The sequence below is a fragment of the Oncorhynchus gorbuscha genome, linkage group LG06 (genome assembly GCF_021184085.1).
Source record: "Oncorhynchus gorbuscha isolate QuinsamMale2020 ecotype Even-year linkage group LG06, OgorEven_v1.0, whole genome shotgun sequence".
Taxonomy (NCBI): Eukaryota; Metazoa; Chordata; class Actinopteri; order Salmoniformes; family Salmonidae; genus Oncorhynchus; species Oncorhynchus gorbuscha.
In genome coordinates this window covers 46912337-46932660 of record NC_060178.1, presented here as the reverse complement: position 1 = coordinate 46932660, position 20324 = coordinate 46912337, and the positions used below count along the sequence as shown (strand labels likewise).

The following is a 20324-nucleotide window of genomic DNA, read 5'->3' as shown; positions in this document are numbered from 1 at the left end:
ACAATCCGTGTCGACAGTGCCGAATACAAACCGTGTCGACAGTGCCGAATACAAACCGTGTCGACAGTGCCGAATACAAACCGTGCCGACAGTGCCGAATACAAACCGTGCCAAATACAAACCGTGTCGACAGTGCCGAATACAAACAGTGTCTACAGTGCCAAATACAAACCGTGTCGACAATGCCGAATACAAACCGTGTCGACAGTGCCGAATACAAACCGTGTCGACAGTGCCGAATACAAACCGTGTCGACAGTGCCGAATACAAACCGTGCTGAATACAAACCGTGCCGAATACAAACCGTGCCGAATACAAACCGTGCCGAATACAAACCGTGCTGAATACAAACCGTGCCAAATACAAACCGTGTCGACAGTGCCGAATACAAACCGTGCCAAATACAAACCGTGTCGACAGTGCCGAATACAAACCGTGTCGACAGTGCCGAATACAAACCGTGTCGACAGTGCCAAATACAAACCGTGTCGACAGTGCCGAATACAAACAGTGTCTACAGTGCCAAATACAAACCGTGTCGACAATGCCGAATACAAACCGTGTCGACAGTGCCGAATACAAACCGTGCCGAATACAAACCGTGCCGAATACAAACCGTGCCGAATACAAACCGTGCCGAATACAAACCGTGCTGAATACAAACCGTGCCAAATACAAACCGTGTCGACAGTGCCGAATACAAACCGTGCCAAATACAAACCGTGTCGACAGTGCCGAATACAAACAGTGTCTACAGTGCCAAATACAAACCGTGTCGACAATGCCGAATACAAACCGTGTCGACAGTGCCGAATACAAACCGTGCTGAATACAAACCGTGTCGACAGTGCCGAATACAAACCGTGCTGAATACAAACCGTGTCGACAGTGCCGAATACAAACCGTGTCGACAGTGCCGAATACAAACCGTGCTGAATACAAACCGTGCCGACAGTGCCGAATACAAACCGTGCCGACAGTGCCGAATACAAACCGTGCCGACAGTGCCGAATACAAACCGTGCTGAATACAAACCGTGCCAAATACAAACCGTGCCAAATACAAACCGTGCCAAATACAAACCGTGCCAAATACAAACCGTGCCGACAGTGCCGAATACAAACAGTGCCGAATACAAACCGTGTCGACAGTGCCGAATACAAACCGTGTTGACAGTGCCGAATACAAACAGTGCCGAATACAAACCGTGTCGACAGTGCCGAATACAAACCGTGTCGACAGTGCCGAATACAAACCGTGTTGAATACAAACCGTGTTGACAGTGCCGAATAAAAACCGTGTTGAATACAAACCGTGTCGACAGTGCCGAATACAAACCGTGTCGACAGTGCCGAATACAAACCGTGTCGACAGTGCCGAATACAAACCGTGTCGACAGTGCCGAATACAAACCGTGTCGACAGTGCCGAATACAAACCGTGTCGACAGTGCCGAATACAAACCGTGTCGACAGTGCCGAATACAAACCGTGCCGACAGTGCCGAATACAAACCGTGCCGACAGTGCCGAATACAAACCGTGCCGACAGTGCCGAATACAAACCGTGCCGACAGTGCCGAATACAAACCGTGCCGACAGTGCCGAATACAAACCGTGCCGAATACAAACCGTGCCGAATACAAACCGTGCCGACAGTGCCGAATACAAACCGTGTCGACAGTGCCGAATACAAACCGTGTTGACAGTGCCGAATACAAACAGTGCCGAATACAAACCGTGTCGACAGTGCCGAATACAAACCGTGTCGACAGTGCCGAATACAAACCGTGTCGACAGTGCCGAATACAAACCGTGTCGACAGTGCCGAATACAAACCGTGTCGACAGTGCCGAATACAAACCGTGCTGAATACAAACCGTGTCGACAGTGCCGAATACAAACCGTGCTGAATACAAACCGTGCCGAATACAAACCGTGCCGAATACAAACCGTGCCGAATACAAACCGTGCCAAATACAAACCGTGCCAAATACAAACCGTGCCAAATACAAACCGTGCCAAATACAAACCGTGCCAAATACAAACCGTGCCAAATACAAACCGTGCCAAATACAAACCGTGTCGACAGTGCCGAATACAAACCGTGCCAAATACAAACCGTGTCGACAATGCCGAATACAAACCGTGTCGACAGTGCCGAATACAAACCGTGCTGAATACAAACCGTGTCGACAGTGCCGAATACAAACCGTGTCGACAGTGCCGAATACAAACCGTGTCGACAGTGCCGAATACAAACCGTGCCGACAGTGCCGAATACAAACCGTGCCGACAGTGCCGAATACAAACCGTGCCGACAGTGCCGAATACAAACCGTGCCGAATACAAACCGTGCCGAATACAAACCGTGCCGAATACAAACCGTGCCGACAGTGCCGAATACAAACAGTGCCGAATACAAACCGTGCCGACAGTGCCGAATACAAACAGTGCCGAATACAAACCGTGTCGACAGTGCTGAATACAAACCGTGTTGACAGTGCCGAATACAAACAGTGCCGAATACAAACCGTGTCTACAGTGCCGAATACAAACCGTGTCGACAGTGCCGAATACAAACCGTGTCGACAGTGCCGAATACAAACCGTGTCGACAGTGCCGAATACAAACCGTGTTGAATACAAACCGTGTCTACAGTGCCGAATACAAACCGTGTTGAATACAAACCGTGTTGACAGTGCCGAATAAAAACCGTGCCGAATACAAACCGTGTTGACAGTGCCGAATACAAACCGTGTTGAATACAAACCGTGTTGACAGTGCCGAATACAAACCGTGCTGAATAAAAACCGTGTTGACAGTGCTGAATACAAACCGTGTTGACAGTGCCGAATACAATCTTCAACATGAACTCACTTAAAGACAGCATCACATTGTCGTATTCTTTGACAGACTCTCTGGTCATCGTTTTAAAAGTTATGATATGTCAAGTAGGCTAGTATCAAACTTAGCTGGAGCCGGGGTAGTGGAAGCTGTAGGCATGGTGATTTGAGCTATCCGATTTAGCCACAGCCAGGTAGCAGGAGTTTGAGCTATCCGATTTAGCCACAGCCAGGTAGCAGGAGTTTGAGCTATCCGATTTAGCCACAGCCAGGTAGCAGGAGTTTGAGCTATCCGATTTAGCCACAGCCAGGTAGCAGGAGTTTGAGCTATCCGATTTAGCCACAGCCAGGTAGCAGGAGTTTTTGAGCTATCCGATTTAGCCACAGCCAGGTAGCAGGAGTTTTTGAGCTATCCGATTTAGCCACAGCCAGGTAGCAGGAGTTTTTGAGCTATCCGATTTAGCCACAGCCAGGTAGCAGGAGTTTGAGCTATCCGATTTAGCCACAGCCAGGTAGCAGGAGTTTGAGCTATACAATTTAGCCACAGCCAGGTAGCAGGAGTTTGCAAATGTAATGGTTTAAAATGGGAACACTTTGCCTATCCAGCGCGCAGGGCTTCTGAATCAAGTGCACCTACAGCCAACGGCGCAACAACAAAAAAAGTTTTTTTAAAAGGGAGCACAAGCTTTTCTACAGAAATGTTTGGCGACTGACGAGGAATGCCTTGAAGATCGACCAGTCGATCTCCCGGTTGGTGATCACTGCACTAGTGTAGAAAAATATCAACCACAACATCTGTTTGTTTAACTTCAGATTTTAAAACCAGCTAAAAATTGGGTCAACATTTATTCATTCAAAATTATAACAATTTCTACCACTGAATGCCCTAAAAACGCTTGCAGAGGTAGGGCTACTCACTCATCACCAAAGCTCCTCTCCACAGAAGCACTTGATTATCTATGCATTAAGTTACAAACACAATTGAGAACATAGGGTTGTCTGTGCTACCAGGCTCCCCTTGATAATTGAATAACTCACTGACAGATTGCATCAATTTGACCCATTGACTCAAAAGACCATTACAGGGCAGTGGCACACATCAAATTACAAACAAGACCAGGGTTTGGGGATGGGGTTTGGTTGGTGTTGCATTACATCCACAGATTTGGAGTTAAGAGGACAAAGTGAGGTTTTTGGTTCATTAAAGAGCAGCAAAAATGGACTGGCCTAAACCTCTGATAGAAACCACACCATGAGCACAGGAATTTTGTCAGGTTTATCAGACTAGATTGTGAATCTTGTATTTTTCCCCCTGTGATATTCCCTCTGGCTTCTTCGTCATGGCTGGAGCACCTCATCCTGACCACAGCATATGGAAAATCCCAGGTAGCATTGCTAGAGACCGTTCTACGCACCTGGAGCAACAGGCCCGGGACAGACCGTGTCTGACTAAGCAGCAACACACAGGTGTCAGGGCAGAGAGCTACCATCCCATCGCCACATCTCGGGATTTATTTACACGGGCAGATTACTGTTTTGACTGGATTCACATCACCTAGCTGTGTGGTCAAAGAGGTCTGACCAAACACAGATTTATATCAAAGCAACACCTGAATTAAATGAGAAATGAGCTAAAATGCCAAGTTAGATTTTTTTGACAGCTTGTAAAATAATATGAGTCAACCTAGAATGTTGCATTTTTTGTATTATTTTTTTAAGGGAAACGATGAAAATACATTTTGGCATGAAATGTTTCTGTGGGATAAATCAGAAACAAACAGACCTCAGACCCAAACCAAAAGACAGAATATGAGCTTTCATTCAGTCCACGCATTAGAAGTACACCACAGCAAAGGCAGGAGTATTTAAAGACATCAAACGTAAAATAAAATGCATAATGTGATATTGTGAGGCCAATATGAAAGAGAGAGAGAGAAAAAGGGAGAGAGAAAAAGAAAGAGAAACAGAGTGAACAAAACAAAAACAGATAGAATGAGAGAGAGAAATCGTGACAAAGGAGGCTCCGGGGATCAGAGCAGGCCTGAAAGCTGGGTCTCAGTGGTAGGATGAAGAGCAATGGGGAGATGAAACACAATTTGGGCCGGGCCCCCTACTGACCAGAACTATGGGGCCTGCCTCTGAAGTAACCCCCTGCATCACCACCGTCACCACATGTCTCACAGCCACCACTGTAGTATAGTCGGTTAGTGTCTCTTGATCAACAAATGGCTACCTTCAAAATTAACAATACAAAACAATGTTTTCCATTACAGAAGTAGTATGGGTTATATTTCAAATAACACATTCATTTTCTGGGATATTTAGAAATGTTTTTTTTTTTAAATTAAGTATCAATCTGTAATGGCATGCTATTGTGTACAATACACTTTGTATTCACACAATAACTACACAGTCCACAAAATGTGGAAGCAAAATTAAGGTAGCCTAGAAAATTCACATGTACAACACCTATCAAATGAACAACCCATCTAATTACTGGTGTTCTCATCATAGCCTACCGTCGGGCAAAGAGAAAATAAGTTTAGGCCGAACAATTCGTTCAAATAAAATAAAATCCGGTTAAATATATTGTTTTTTATTCAAATTAATGGCATATGGAATGAATTCATATGTAGCAGTGTCATACTATTCATGGGAATAGGAGCCGTGGTGACAGGAGGGGGAAATGTGAACCCAGTGTTTGAAGTTCAAAGAAACCCTCTTCCTCCCCTCTCCATTCGCACACCAATTTGAGTGTTTTATGTTATAGGCCGCCAAAAGCATTTGTCACGTCAATAACAAGGTTCTGAGAAGATAATGAGGCGAACCAACGTTGAAATCCTGCCAAAGAATCGATCCTCTGACCCCTTCAATTAATCCTTCCTGTAAGCGGATAAAAAGGTCCAGATCATGTGTCCCAAAACCAACTGTTTCAAGGTGCTGTTCCTGTTGTTACACAGCAACACTTGTCGATATCCTTCAAAGAGAAAAAGCCTTTCAGAATGGTTGCTACTGAGCCATTCAAAAGGCAAATTATACCGCCAGCTAAGAAAGAACGCGGCTGTAATATATATATTTTTGACGGTACATGAATTACATTTCTGACAACAAAGTTACAATAGTGCAGCAACTAAAGATAATGCAAAAAAATAATTCGCCGATTGTAGATTGCAAATGAACCGATTCATGATACAATGCGCAATGAGGACCACATACTTTTTTAATATACATACAATATATATATGTATGTATGTTGTCGAATTAAAAAATATATTTTTATGTCGAATGTTGACAGAAACCGAAACAGAAAATTGGGGTTACCTGCATGGTGAAGACTCCAAGCTCCTGCGAGGACAGTTTTTTCATTTGTACGGCTAAAACTTGTGCCTCCTCCAAGATCGAAAACTCAGTTTCAGCGCCACAAAATCCACAACATAGAAGCGACAATACTGCCACAGAGCTCCAGAAAACAGCCATGAAGTTACACCAGTGGAGTCTCGAGTTCTTATCCCAAACCGTGGATGGAATTAGTGTTAAAATCACGGGTCCTTCTCCCCCTACTCGCCTCGCCATATGATGGCTGGTGTAATAGTCGAATAGGAAACTGGAAATTCGCTCCGCAGCCCCGAGGGAAAAACTTCAAGGGAACTATTTCACAACTTCGTAGCTATATACCTGGCCTTCATTTCAAGACGAAATTCCTCGACTTTAAACGACGACATCAATTCATATTTTCGAAATCCACGAAGGTAGGAGAATTACAATCCATAAAAGCGCTGATAGATGTGCATTTCTGTCCATAGATCCTGCTCACTCCGCACCAACTCCAGTAAAAGCGTAAGCCCCAGAATCACAATGGGGGTGAAAGTAGGAGTACGGGAGCAAAACAACGGCATGGAGCTTGAGTTGGGAATGGATTGTATTTGGAGAACGATCTCCCAAAAACAATATGCTGGACATATGATCTACCAATAGCTGGTGTACATCTGTAGAATCAACGTAGTATTTCATTAAACAACAAACCACAGTATAGACACACACTGTGGAATATCGTTTTAATTGAAATGTTCATCAAGCAAATAGAAATGACATAGGGCTAAAGCACTTTTTTTACATGCTTTAGGTTGACTGCTATGTTACTGCAGTAATGGTGGATAGTGTGGTCTTTTGACGGCAGAAAAACAAGAATCTCTAAAGTCGTCCCAGGTGAGGGAGGACCAACTGGCTGCGCAGGAGCCTTACCTAGTCGGTCTGGAACTCACCAAAAGGCTCCATTTCTCATTTGTGAAATTGAAACTAGCCAGTAAAACCAGGACCGGAGTCTCCCATAGAACATACTGTCTTCAGTGTTCATAATGTAAAGCAAGTAAAACCGGGGCCGGAGTCTCCCATAAGAACATACTGTCTTCGGTGTCCATAATGTAATTCACAGAACAGACACACCGGGTTCTAGGCTGCTCCAAATACTATACTGTATGTCATTTAAATGATCTCTGTGTTTTATTCTATGCATGTAACTGGGATCTGATAATAACATGTGACTGTGTTTGGAAGAATAAGGTTTCTCATGACAGTAAAGTCCTGCTCAGAGTAATATACATTTCATGTGATTCTTTAGAAGGGCTACCACATGCCTACTTCCATCCAGATGTTGACCTCCAATCAGCAGCCGCCTTTAAAAAGGGCCTTGCTCTGTTCCAAGCCCCGATTGGAGAATAGTACACATGAGCGTAAAGTCGTGTTCCCCTGCTTAGACGTTACTGATACATGCCAAATCGTACAATACCTGGATAGGTATTTTGCGTATCCGCTAACCTCATCCTATGTTATATCAATTTGGTGCCCGACTGGCGACTGCACAGTCAATGACGTGTCACGCAACCATTGGTTGATGCATGCAACGTCTGAACAGGGGAACGCAACTTAACTATGACCCAGCTGAGGTCTTTTGGGGCATTCATGTGCACATGGAAAGTAGGAAACTGAGAAATGGGAAATCCTAAAATCGAATTGTGTTGAAGTGCTTTTGAAGTCGGCCAGTTCTTCAATTCCAGTCCCATATTGCTAATGTGGGACTGGAATGTGATGTTTATATGTGTATAGGACTTTTATTGTCACATGCAACCATACCTGTATTCTAATTGGCTCCTGTATTAGAGTGAGGGCTTCTTGGTAGAAGATCAGTCAGAGCTGCCATGATGTAGTGTGTGGAGGTGTCGCCATTGCCTCTCCACTTATTTATTTATTTTAAATCCCCTTATGAGTTATGCAGAGTCTCACCATTAAAGTTTGCCGTTTAATGCACTGGTGGTGCATTGTCAGCTTCTTCAACTACAATAGCCTTAAAGTACATTTATGGTCAATCTGGAAGAGCTCTGCATTTGCCACATTTACTGCGATGTGGCTTCTGCTGAAGTCATTCATACTTCTTGCGCTTCGTAGAGCTGTTGTGAAGGAAGTTATCAAAGAAGTGAGCTTGTGTTTTAGTGCCGTCAACCAATCATGTTAATGCAGAGCTATATGGCGCTATACGGAGCCCTCGGCATTGTTACAAAATTTGGGAGGCGCACAGCGATGCGGTACAGAGCTAGATTTGACCTCCGCAAGACTTCGGAGGCTCCGCAATTGCGTACAATTCCATACGGAGTCTCTGGACAGCATTGCTGGATCAAGCATAAATCGGCTATAACACTAATAAAGTTAACTTAACATTGACAAAAGGTCAAACTCGCTCCACATTATCCATATTGATACGTGTGTAATGGTCAAAAACAGATTTGTGGTCATCTTTTGGTTAAGAAGGTGAAAGGTCAGTGGTGAAACGTCACAACTCGGCAACTTGGGTAACAGGATTGTCTCTGAGTTTCCCACTTGGAATTACGACTTGGACGGCCATCCAACTGAAACTGCCCAGTCAGAACTCCGAGCACCCGATTAGCCTCCTCCCTGTCATTACTGTTTCTTTGCATAATGTATTTTCAACAATGAAGCCATGTCTTAACCAGGATTTTACTTTAGGCTACTTTATTACATTTAATCAGCATTTCTGTAAATATGCCAGATTAAGCCTGCAGGCTAATTTTCAACTCTAGTCTCCTCTTTTGCCCTTTAGTCTGGAAGATAAAAAAGTAACACTGACCAGGACTGGGAGCTGGCGCAGATATGATGGATACTCTATCTATAAGTCTCGGACATTTTACTCATGTACAGTAGCTACCATCCATGGTCAGAGGGAATGAGGGAGGGGAGGATGTTTTTCACTCTATCCAGATATACAATTTTTGAAAAAAAAAGTTGCAATCTAGAACCTTAAACAGTTCTTCAGCTGTCCCCATAGGAGAACCTGTTGTGGAATATTCTGATCAAATGAGACTTTGTCATTTCTTCAAACAATCATCTTTATTCGATATCGATTAACGCTGGTCGACCCCACACCCTTGAGTGTTGGACCGAGTAACCTAACCTTTGAAAAAAAATGCAGAGTACAAAATATAGCTGACACTAAAAATGCTCCATCGTGATTGGTTCCACTCATCCCATGCAGATTGGGGCATCATAAGTCACTCTGGGTTCATCCGGTCGTTATCTGCACGGGATTGTTGTCTTAACCCCACCCTGATTTAGTTTCCCAGATGCAAGGATGATTTTGAGGCAATGAGGGATTGATCTACTGCTAAACTATCCCTAGTAACACACATTCTTGTCTATGTGATGCAGTCTTTAACTCATTTGTCAGCTCAAGCCATTTCTGGTGACCATATGCCCAGATTAGCTGCAGGGAACTAGAGTGGAGACCATAAAAACAGGACAGAAATGTCTTACTATTAGTTAAGTATGAATTGTTAACCATTAATAATCAAATAAATCAGGTAAATAAGTCATTTTCACAAACCCTTTTGAAGAACCCTTTTTGCTTCCAGGTAGATCCCTTTTGGTTCCAGGTAGATCCCTTTTGGTTCCAGGTAGAAACCTTTTGGTTCCAGGTAGAAACCTTTTGGTTCCAGGTAGAAACATTTTTGATTCCAGGTAGATCCCTTTTGGTTCCAGGTAGAAACCTTTTGGTTCCATGTAGATCCCTTTTGGTTCCAGGTAGAAACATTTTGGTTCCATGTAGATCCCTTTTGGTTCCAGGTAGAAACCTTTTTATAATAATAATAATAATAATATATGCCATTTAGCAGACGCTTTTATCCAAAGCAACTTACAGTCATGTGTGCATACATTCTACGTATGGGTGGTCCCGGGGATCAAACCCACTACCCTGGCGTTACAAGCGCCATGCTCTACCAACTGAGCTAGATTCCAGGTAGATCCCTTTTGGTTCCAGGTAGAAACCTTTTGGTTCCAGGTAGAAACCTTTTGGTTCCAGGTAGAAACCTTTTGGTTCCAGGTAGATCCCTTTTGGTTCCAGGTAGAAACCTTTTTGATTCCAGGTAGATCCCTTTTGGTTCCAGGTAGAAACCTTTTGGTTCCAGGTAGATCCCTTTTGGTTCCAGGTAGAAACCTTTTGGTTCCAGGTAGAACCCTTTTTGATTACATGTAAAAACCTTTTCCACAGAGGGTTCTAAATGGAACCCAAAATAGTTCTACCTGGAACCAAAACGGGTTCTACTGTAGCTGCAATCCTATAGAGATGGCCAAAGAACCCTCTTGGACCACTTTTTTCTACGAGTGTAGCCCGGAACTAGCCTCTCTCCCATTCCCAGTGATCTGATTAGTGTTTGCCTGCCCCGGAAAAGTAGAGAAGTCCCAACCCCAGCCTCAGTCCCAGCCTCAGTCCCAGCCCCACTCCCCAGAGCCTGCTGTGGGAGGGCCAGAGCCGGAGCCAGGGGAGTCAGCCGGTGGGCAGATGGAGAGCACAGACACGCAGCATGAATGAGACGTCTGTTTGTGTGTCCTTGGCCTGAGAACCTGTCAGATGTTTTCATAGTCGTAAAAGATGCTTTTAGACACTTCTAAACAGAACGATGTTTCTGAAGAAGGGTCAAATATATGCACAGTGCATAAAAGCCTATATTTTAACAGTAAACAAACCATGGCGAAATATCTGTCCATTTTAACAAAGGCAGTACAGGAAAACATGTATCCTCTCCTCCTCCTCCTCTCCTCCTCCTCATGTGTCCAGGCCACAGTGAGGAGACCTCATCCGAGCTTTAATGTCAAGGAGAGGTGTTTATTAATGGAGAGGATTAGAACATGGAGACAGGCAGCTCTCTGCTTCACACCTGCATGGGGAGAGTGCTACAGGTGCATTCTCAGTGTGTGTGTGTGTGTGTGTGTGTGTGTGTGTGTGTGTGTGTGTGTGTGTGTGTGTGTGTGTGTGTGTGTGTGTGTGTGTGTGTGTGTGTGTGTGTGTGTGTGTGTGTGTGTGTGTGTGTGTGTGTGTGTGTGTGTGTGTGTGTGTGTGTGTGTGTGTGTGTGTGTGCATACGTTAATGAGACAATCGATAGCTACTACATTCAAAGTAGTCATATTAGTTTTAAAGGTAATATAAACAAAATAACTGTGGTGCACATTAATGTTATAAGTGTATGGTTCAATTTATCGTGATAAATCACTACATTTATCGTGATATGGATGTTGGTCCATATCACCCAGCTCTAGCGTGCGTGCAGGCCCACGTGTCTGGGTTCCTATGAGCATGTGTATGCATCCCATGCCTGACTTTGCACTTCAGAAATTGGCAGTCAGCACGTGAAACGATATCAAAGCGTTCTTACCGCCCCTGTATCGTAAAAACCTGAGGGATTGGTCTGGAGAAACGTGACCACTCTCAAATTCATAGACATAGCTATGGATGGACTGATCATCCATCATATCAAGATGAACGTTTTAACCTTGTTTTATGGGTGCAGTAGCTGGTGGAAGAGCCAAAAGGCCTGGGTTTTTGATGAAGTTTGTTAAATAGCCTGCCCCATATTTGCTAAATACTTAGAACATGTTTGCAGTCCACATTGTTCTAGTTGCATTGCTTCAATATGAACGTACACTGTTTAAACATAGGCTATGGCGTGCATACTGATGTAGGAGCTTGGCTTACTGTAAATTGTTGCATTGCTTCAATATGAACGTACACTGTTAAACATAGGCTATGTCCTGGCAAACATAGGCGTGCATACTGATGTAGGAGCTAGGCTTACTGTAAATTGTTGCATTGCTTCAATATGAACGTACACTGTTAAACATAGGCTATGGCGTGCATACTGATGTAGGAGCTAGGCTTACTGTAAATTGTTGCATTGCTTCAATATGAACGTACACTGTTAAACATAGGCTATGGCGTGCATACTGATGTAGGAGCTATTTGCGCTTGGTGATCTTGACTGCAACTGCATCTAACATCGTTGGTGCCGAGGCTTACTGTAAATTGTTGCATTGCTTCAATATGAACGTACACTGTTAAACATAGGCTATGGCGTGCATACTGATGTAGGAGCTTGGCTTACTGTAAATTGTTGCATTGCTTCAATATGAACGTACACTGTTAAACATAGGCTATGGCGTGCATACTGATGTAGGAGCTAGGCTTACTGTAAATTGTTGCATTGCTTCAATATGAACGTACACTGTTAAACATAGGCTATGGCGTGCATACTGATGTAGGAGCTAGGCTTACTGTAAATTGTTGCATTGCTTCAATATGAACGTACACTGTTAAACATAGGCTATGGCGTGCATACTGATGTAGGAGCTTGGCTTACTGTAAATTGTTGCATTGCTTCAATATGAACGTACACTGTTAAACATAGGCTATGGCGTGCATACTGATGTAGGAGCTTGGCTTACTGTAAATTGTTGCATTGCTTCAATATGAACGTACACTGTTAAACATAGGCTATGGCGTGCATACTGATGTAGGAGCTAGGCTTACTGTAAATTGTTGCATTGCTTCAATATGAACGTACACTGTTAAACATAGGCTATGGCGTGCATACTGATGTAGGAGCTAGGCTTACTGTAAATTGTTGCATTGCTTCAATATGAACGTACACTGTTAAACATAGGCTATGGCGTGCATACTGATGTAGGAGCTTGGCTTACTGTAAATTGTTGCATTGCTTCAATATGAACGTACACTGTTAAACATAGGCTATGGCGTGCATACTGATGTAGGAGCTAGGCTTACTGTAAATTGTTGCATTGCTTCAATATGAACGTACACTGTTAAACATAGGCTATGGCGTGCATACTGATGTAGGAGCTTGGCTTACTGTAAATTGTTGCATTGCTTCAATATGAACGTACATTGTTAAACATAGGCTATGTAAATTGTTGCATTGTGCATACTGATGTAGGAGCTAGGCTTACTGTAAATTGTTGCATTGCTTCAATATGAACGTACACTGTTAAACATAGGCTATGGCGTGCATACTGATGTAGGAGCTTGGCTTACTGTAAATTGCGATCTGCACATGGACATCTCAATCGCAGTCAATAAGCAAGATTAAATTCACTCGGCTATTGATAAGATAAAATCACTTGTTTTAGAAAGGCTACGTATAAATACAGTCACATGTACCATAATTGGGTATAATACAGACAAGGCAACTTAGACTATGGAGGGTTTTCCGCACATCCAACCTTTTCACTGGATAAAGATCCAGAATAAAGACAAAGGGGGAATGTCCACTCCGCGTTATAGCTCGCAAAGGTACCACTTTATAAACATCATGGAACCATCTTACAGATCATATTTGCACTTCTCCAGGTATAGCAGATGATATTGCATTGCATCCGAGCCATGTACGTTCTCATCACAAACCCATGGGCAGTGAATCTTTCTCATAAGTTTGATTGTTTTCCGTAGAATTGGATTTAAACCCAATCTGTTTTTTTCAACAACAGTATTTCTACACATGATGGTCATAAATTGCATTTCTCGTTCCATGAGCATAAGGCAGGCAATGTAGGGCTAAGGGTTCTTCAGCAGGAGGCATGGATGCTTGTCCTATCCATTGAATATAGTTTATTAAATAGTAGGGTCTAGATTTTAAGCGAAACGAGTAGCTCTCGTCGTTGATAAACTATATATTGATAACCAGTTGTTCAGAGACACAAAGACTACTCCATGGTTATTTTTAAAAATTACAACGTTCCCAAAGACGAGGAAAATAAACACAATTCTAGCCCGGTTATGGATTGGAATAATACAATAAAAAATATAGCTTTTCTATATATCTTCACATATAACTAATTGAACGCACAAGCACTAATTCAACCTAGTGAAGATAAAAACTAAGTAAACAGAAAGCACAGTATGTGTGGATGGTGTATGTTTATTTTGATTCGTTATGTTTGTAAGTTGAGTGAGTGAGTAATGAAATGGTTGCATATCCCAGAGCCAATGTATTGCTGTGAGCCGGGGTATGAGAGGGCTTTCAATGCTGTTCAGATGATGGATATACTTTTACAATGAATTATACGTCTTGTTTATTTATTGTCCTATCATGGTGGAACAGTTTTTAAAATAGATGATACATTTGATTTGTTATTGTCCTATCATGGGGAACTACATATTTAAAATAAATTATATCTAATTATTTATTTATGATCCTTTTTTAATGGTACAGTCCATGACCCTATACCTTAGACACCCACCTGAATGACCCAGATACTAAGGAGGAGTCCTAATGTAATGGTACGGTCCATAACCCTATACCCTAGACACCCACCTGAATGACCCAGATACTAGGGAGGAGTCCTAATGTAATGGTACGGTCCATGACCCTATACCCTAGACACCCACCTGAATGACCCAGAGACTCAGGAGAAGTCCTAATGTAATGGTATGGTCCATGACCCTATACCCTAGACACCCACCTGAATGACCCAGAGACTCAGGAGAAGTCCTAATGTAATGGTACGGTCCATGACCCTATACCCTAGACACCCACCTGAATGACCCAGAAACTCAGGAGAAGTCCTAATGTAATGGTACGGTCCATGTCCCTATACCCTAGACACCCACCTAAATGACCCAGAGACTCAGGAGAAGTCCTAATGTAATGATATGGTCCATGACCCTATACCCTAGACACCCACCTGAATGACCCAGAGACTCAGGAGAAGTCCTAATGTAATGGTACGGTCCATGACCCTATACCCTAGACACCCACCTGAATGACCCAGAAACTCAGGAGAAGTACTAATGTAATGGTACGGTCCATGTCCCTATACCCTAGACACCCACCTAAATGACCCAGAGACTCAGGAGAAGTCCTAATGTAATGATATGGTCCATGACCCTATACCCTAGACCCCCACCTGAATGACCCAGAGACTCAGGAGAAGTCCTAATGTAATGGTACGGTCCATAACCCTATACCCTAGACACCCACCTGAATGACCCAGAGACTCAGGAGAAGTCCTAATGTAATGGTACGGTCCATGACCCTATACCCTAGACACCCACCTGAATGACCCAGAGACTCAGGAGAAGTCCTAATGTAATGGTACGGTCCATAACCCTATACCCTAGACACCCACCTGAATGACCCAGAGACTCAGGAGAAGTCCTAATGTAATGGTACGGTCCATAACCCTATACCCTAGACACCCACCTGAATGACCCAGATACTAAGGAGGAGTCCTAATGTAATGGTACGGTCCATGACCCTATACCCTAGACACCCACCTAAATGACCCAGAGACTCAGGAGAAGTCCTAATGTAATGGTACGGTCCATGACCCTATACCCTAGACACCCACCTGAATGACCCAGAGACTCAGGAGAAGTCCTAATGTAATGGTACGGTCCATGACCCTATACCCTAGACACCCACCTGAATGACCCAGAAACTCAGGAGAAGTACTAATGTAATGGTACGGTCCATGTCCCTATACCCTAGACACCCACCTAAATGACCCAGAGACTCAGGAGAAGTCCTAATGTAATGATATGGTCCATGACCCTATACCCTAGACCCCCACCTGAATGACCCAGAGACTCAGGAGAAGTCCTAATGTAATGGTACGGTCCATAACCCTATACCCTAGACACCCACCTGAATGACCCAGAGACTCAGGAGAAGTCCTAATGTAATGGTACGGTCCATGACCCTATACCCTAGACACCCACCTGAATGACCCAGAGACTCAGGAGAAGTCCTAATGTAATGGTACGGTCCATAACCCTATACCCTAGACACCCACCTGAATGACCCAGAGACTCAGGAGAAGTCCTAATGTAATGGTACGGTCCATAACCCTATACCCTAGACACCCACCTGAATGACCCAGATACTAAGGAGGAGTCCTAATGTAATGGTACGGTCCATGACCCTATACCCTAGACACCCACCTAAATGACCCAGAGACTCAGGAGAAGTCCTAATGTAATGGTACGGTCCATGACCCTATACCCTAGACACCCACCTAAATGACCCAGAGACTCAGGAGAAGTCCTAATGTAATGGTACGGTCCATGACCCTATACCCTAGACACCCACCTAAATGACCCAGAGACTGCTGCATGCTGTACGCAGTCTGTATGCAGCCAAATGATGGTCAGAGACCAAGAGCAGCACTGGCCCCTCAAGATTCTGAGCCTGCTTGGCAGGGTTGGTCCTGCAAAGCCAAAGCCCCCTCAAGATTCTGAGGCTGCTTGGCAGGGTTGGTCCTGCAAAGCCAAAGCCCCCTCAAGATTCTGAGGCTGCTTGGCAGGGTTGGTCCTGCAAAGCCAAAGCCCCCTCAAGATTATGAGGCTGCTTGGCAGGGTTGGTCCTGCAAAGCCAAAGCCCCCTCAAGATTCTGAGGCTGCTTGGCAGGGTTGGTCCTGCAAAGCCAAAGCCCCCTAAAGGGAGAGCATACTACACAAGGAAATTCTCAAAGCTACTAATAAGAACCTTGATGACCTGGTACCTAGCCGGTGGGGGTTCCGGTGGGGTGCCCCCACCCAGGCAGTGGCAGTGCTGGCAACACTAGCTGCAGTAACCCATGGGGAGGGGGTCACACTCAGACATTCAGAGAGGGGGTATATTATTGTGACCCTAGTGACACAGAATTCAAGTTGGACTGCATGGAGATGCTTGGGAATATGGTCAATACGGGTGACAGTATAGTAGGGGTTTCAGGGTGGAGGTGTACATTTGACCTCCATCATCTAGGATGTGACAATGGTAAACACAATCTCTCAATTTTTGCCTATTTTTTTGTGCGGTCTTGCAGGCCTTCTCATGCAGCTGCAACTGCAAGTGCATTTGTAAATCAATACCTATTTTGAGTTGGGCTCTGGGGTGGTGCAATTGTTGAGTAAGGGAGCTTATGGTAGTGTGGGGGTATGGGTTGAGTGTGTGTGTGTGGGTGTATGTGTGTATCCCACAACTGTTGCGAAGGAGTAAAAGATGTTAGGGACAATAGAGGATAATCCACAGCTATATATAATTCAAATCGAGGTGAGGGCGATGGAATGCATTTGGCAGTTAATCTACTTCAATTCGGTAAATGGCACTGTTGTCATGCAGGTGAAAGAGGACCCAAAAGCGACTTAACAGAAACAGAGTTTATTCAAGTCCAAACAGAAAACGACAAATCCTGAATCCTTAACAGGAAATGTCCAAACAGGGAATAACAGAAATCCTCTAGTCTGTAGAGGGGAATAACAGGAGAAGCGGCCACAGACTGCAGGTCGCTTCGGGTAGGCGCAGGCCGTAGCTGACAGAGACACCTGCTCACACGCAGCATCTGATGAAGGCAAAAAACACGACAGGACAGGGCGATACACAATCACAGCACGGTGAATTCTAAACAAGGAACCGACAGGACAGGAACGGAACACAAAGGAAGAAATAGGGACTCTAATCAGGGGAAAGGATCGGGAACAGGTGTGGGAAGACTAAATGATGATTAGGGGAATAGGAACAGCTGGGAGCAGGAACGGAACGATAGAGAGAAGAGAGAGCGAGAGAGTGAGAGAGGGAGGGGAGAGAGAGGGATAGAAAGAGGGAAAGAACCTAATAAGACCAGCAGAGGGAAACGAATAGAATGGGGAGCACAGGGACAAGACATGATAATAAATGACAAACATGACAGTACCCCCCACTCACCGAGCGCCTCCTGGCGCACTCGAGGAGGAATCCTGGCGGCAACGGAGGAAATCATCGATGAGTGAACGGTCCAGCACGTCCCGAGACGGAACCCAACTCCTCTCCTCAGGACCGTAACCCTCCCAATCCACTAAGTATTGGTGACCCCGTCCCGAGAACGCATGTCCATGATCTTATGTACCTTGTAAATAGGTGCGCTCTCGACAAGGACGGGAGGGGGAGGGAAGACGAACGGGGTGCGAAGAAAGGGCTTAACACAGGAGACATGGAAGACAGGATGGACGCGACGAAGATGTCGCGGAAGAAGCAGTCGCACAGCGACAGGATTGACGACCTGGGAGACACGGAACGGACCAATGAACCGCGGAGTCAACTTACGAGAAGCTGTCGTAAGAGGAAGGTTGCGAGTGGAAAGCCACACTCTCTGGCCGCAACAATACCTTGGACTCTTAATCCTGCGTTTATTGGCGGCTCACCGTCTGTGCCCTGTAACGGCAAAGTGCAGACCTCACCCTCCTCCAGGTGCGCTCACAACGTTGGACAAACGCTTGAGCGGAGGGAACGCTGGACTCGGCAAGCTGGGATGAGAACAGAGGAGGCTGGTAACCCAGACTACTCTGAAACGGAGATAACCCGGTAGCAGACGAAGGAAGCGAATTGTGAGCGTATTCTGCCCAGGGGAGCTGTTCTGCCCAAGACGCAGGGTTTCTGAAAGAAAGGCTGCGTAGTATGCGACCAATCGTCTGATTGGCCCTCTCTGCTTGACCGTTAGACTGGGGATGAAACCCGGAAGAGAGACTGACGGACGCACCAATCAAACGACAGAACTCCCTCCAAAACTGTGACGTGAATTGCGGGCCTCTGTCTGAAACGGCGTCTAACGGGAGGCCATGAATTCTGAATACATTCTCAATAATGATTTGTGCCGTCTCCTTAGCGGAAGGAAGTTTAGCGAGGGAATGAAATGTGCCGCCTTAGAGAACCTATCGACAACCGTAAGAATCACAGTCTTCCCCGCAGACAAAGGCAGACCGGTAATGAAGTCTAAGGCGATGTGAGACCATGGTCGAGAAGGAATGGGGAGCGGTCTGAGACGACCGGCAGGAGGAGAGTTACCCGACTTAGTCTGCGCGCAGTCCGAACAAGCAGCCACGAAACGGCGCGTGTCACGCTCCTGAGTCGGCCACCAAAAGCGCTGGCGAATAGACGCAAGAGTGCCTCGAACACCGGGATGACCAGCTAACTTGGCAGAGTGAGCCCACTGAAGAACAGCCAGACGAGTGGAAACAGGAACGAAAAGGAGGTTACTAGGACAAGCGCGGCGACGCAGTGTGCGTGAGTGCTTGCTTAACCTGTCTTTCAATTCCCCAGACTGTTAACCCGACAACACGCCCATAAGGAAGAATCCCTCGGGATCAGTAGAAGCCACAGAAGAACTAAACAGACGGGATAAGGCATCAGGCTTGGTGTTCTTGCTACCCGGACGGTAAGAAATCACAAACTCGAAACGAGCGAAAAACAACGCCCAACGAGCTTGACGGGCATTAAGTCGTTTGGCAGAACGGATGTACTCAAGGTTCTTATGGTCTGTCCAAACGACAAAAGGAACGGTCGCCCCTCCAACCACTGTCGCCATTCGCCTAGGGCTAAGCGGATGGCGAGCAGTTCACGGTTACCCACATCATAGTTGCGCTCAGATGGCGACAGGCGATGAGAAAAATAAGCGCAAGGATGAACCTTATCGTCAGACTGGAAGCGCTGGGATAGAATGGCTCCCACGCCTACCTCTGAAGCGTCAACCTCGACAATGAATTGTCTAGTGACGTCAGGAGTAACGAGGATAGGAGCGGACGTAAAACGTTCTTTTAGAAGATCAAAAGCTCCCTGGGCGGAACCGGACCACTTAAAACACGTCTTGACAGAAGTAAGAGCTGTGAGAGGGGCAGCAACTTGACCGAAATTACGAATGAAACGCCGATAGAAATTAGCGAAACCTAAAAAGCGCTGCAACTCGACACGTGACCTTGGAACGGGCCAATCACTGACAGCTTGGACCTTAGCGGAATCCATCTGAATGCCTTCAGCGGAAATAACGGAACCGAGAAAAGTAACGGAGGAGACATGAAAAGAGCACTTCTCAGCCTTTACGTAGAGACAATTCTCTAAAAGGCGCTGTAGAACACGTCGAACGTGCTGAACATGAATCTCGAGTGACGGTGAAAAAATCAGGATATCGTCAAGATAGACAAAAACAAAGATGTTCAGCATGTCTCTCAGAACATCATTAACTAATGCCTGAAAAACAGCTGGCGCATTGGCGAGACCGAACGGCAGAACCCGGTACTCAAAATGCCCTAACGGAGTGTTAAACGCCGTTTTCCACTCGTCCCCCTCTCTGATGCGCACGAGATGGTAAGCGTTACGAAGGTCCAACTTA

The 20324-nt window shown here is 45.2% G+C and overlaps 1 protein-coding gene across 1 annotated transcript in view; it reads right to left on the bottom strand.

The window, feature by feature from the left end:
- The window catches only part of LOC124038026 (VWFA and cache domain-containing protein 1), a 111817-nt gene extending 105116 nt beyond the window's left edge, over positions 1 to 6701 (bottom strand). Inside the window, exon 1 of the mRNA XM_046353390.1 lies at positions 6165 to 6701. Coding sequence (XP_046209346.1) covers positions 6165 to 6416 — 252 coding nt within the window. The 5' untranslated portion in view covers positions 6417 to 6701. The remainder of the gene's footprint in view (positions 1 to 6164) is intronic.
- Positions 6702 to 20324: the final 13623 nt, after the last annotated feature.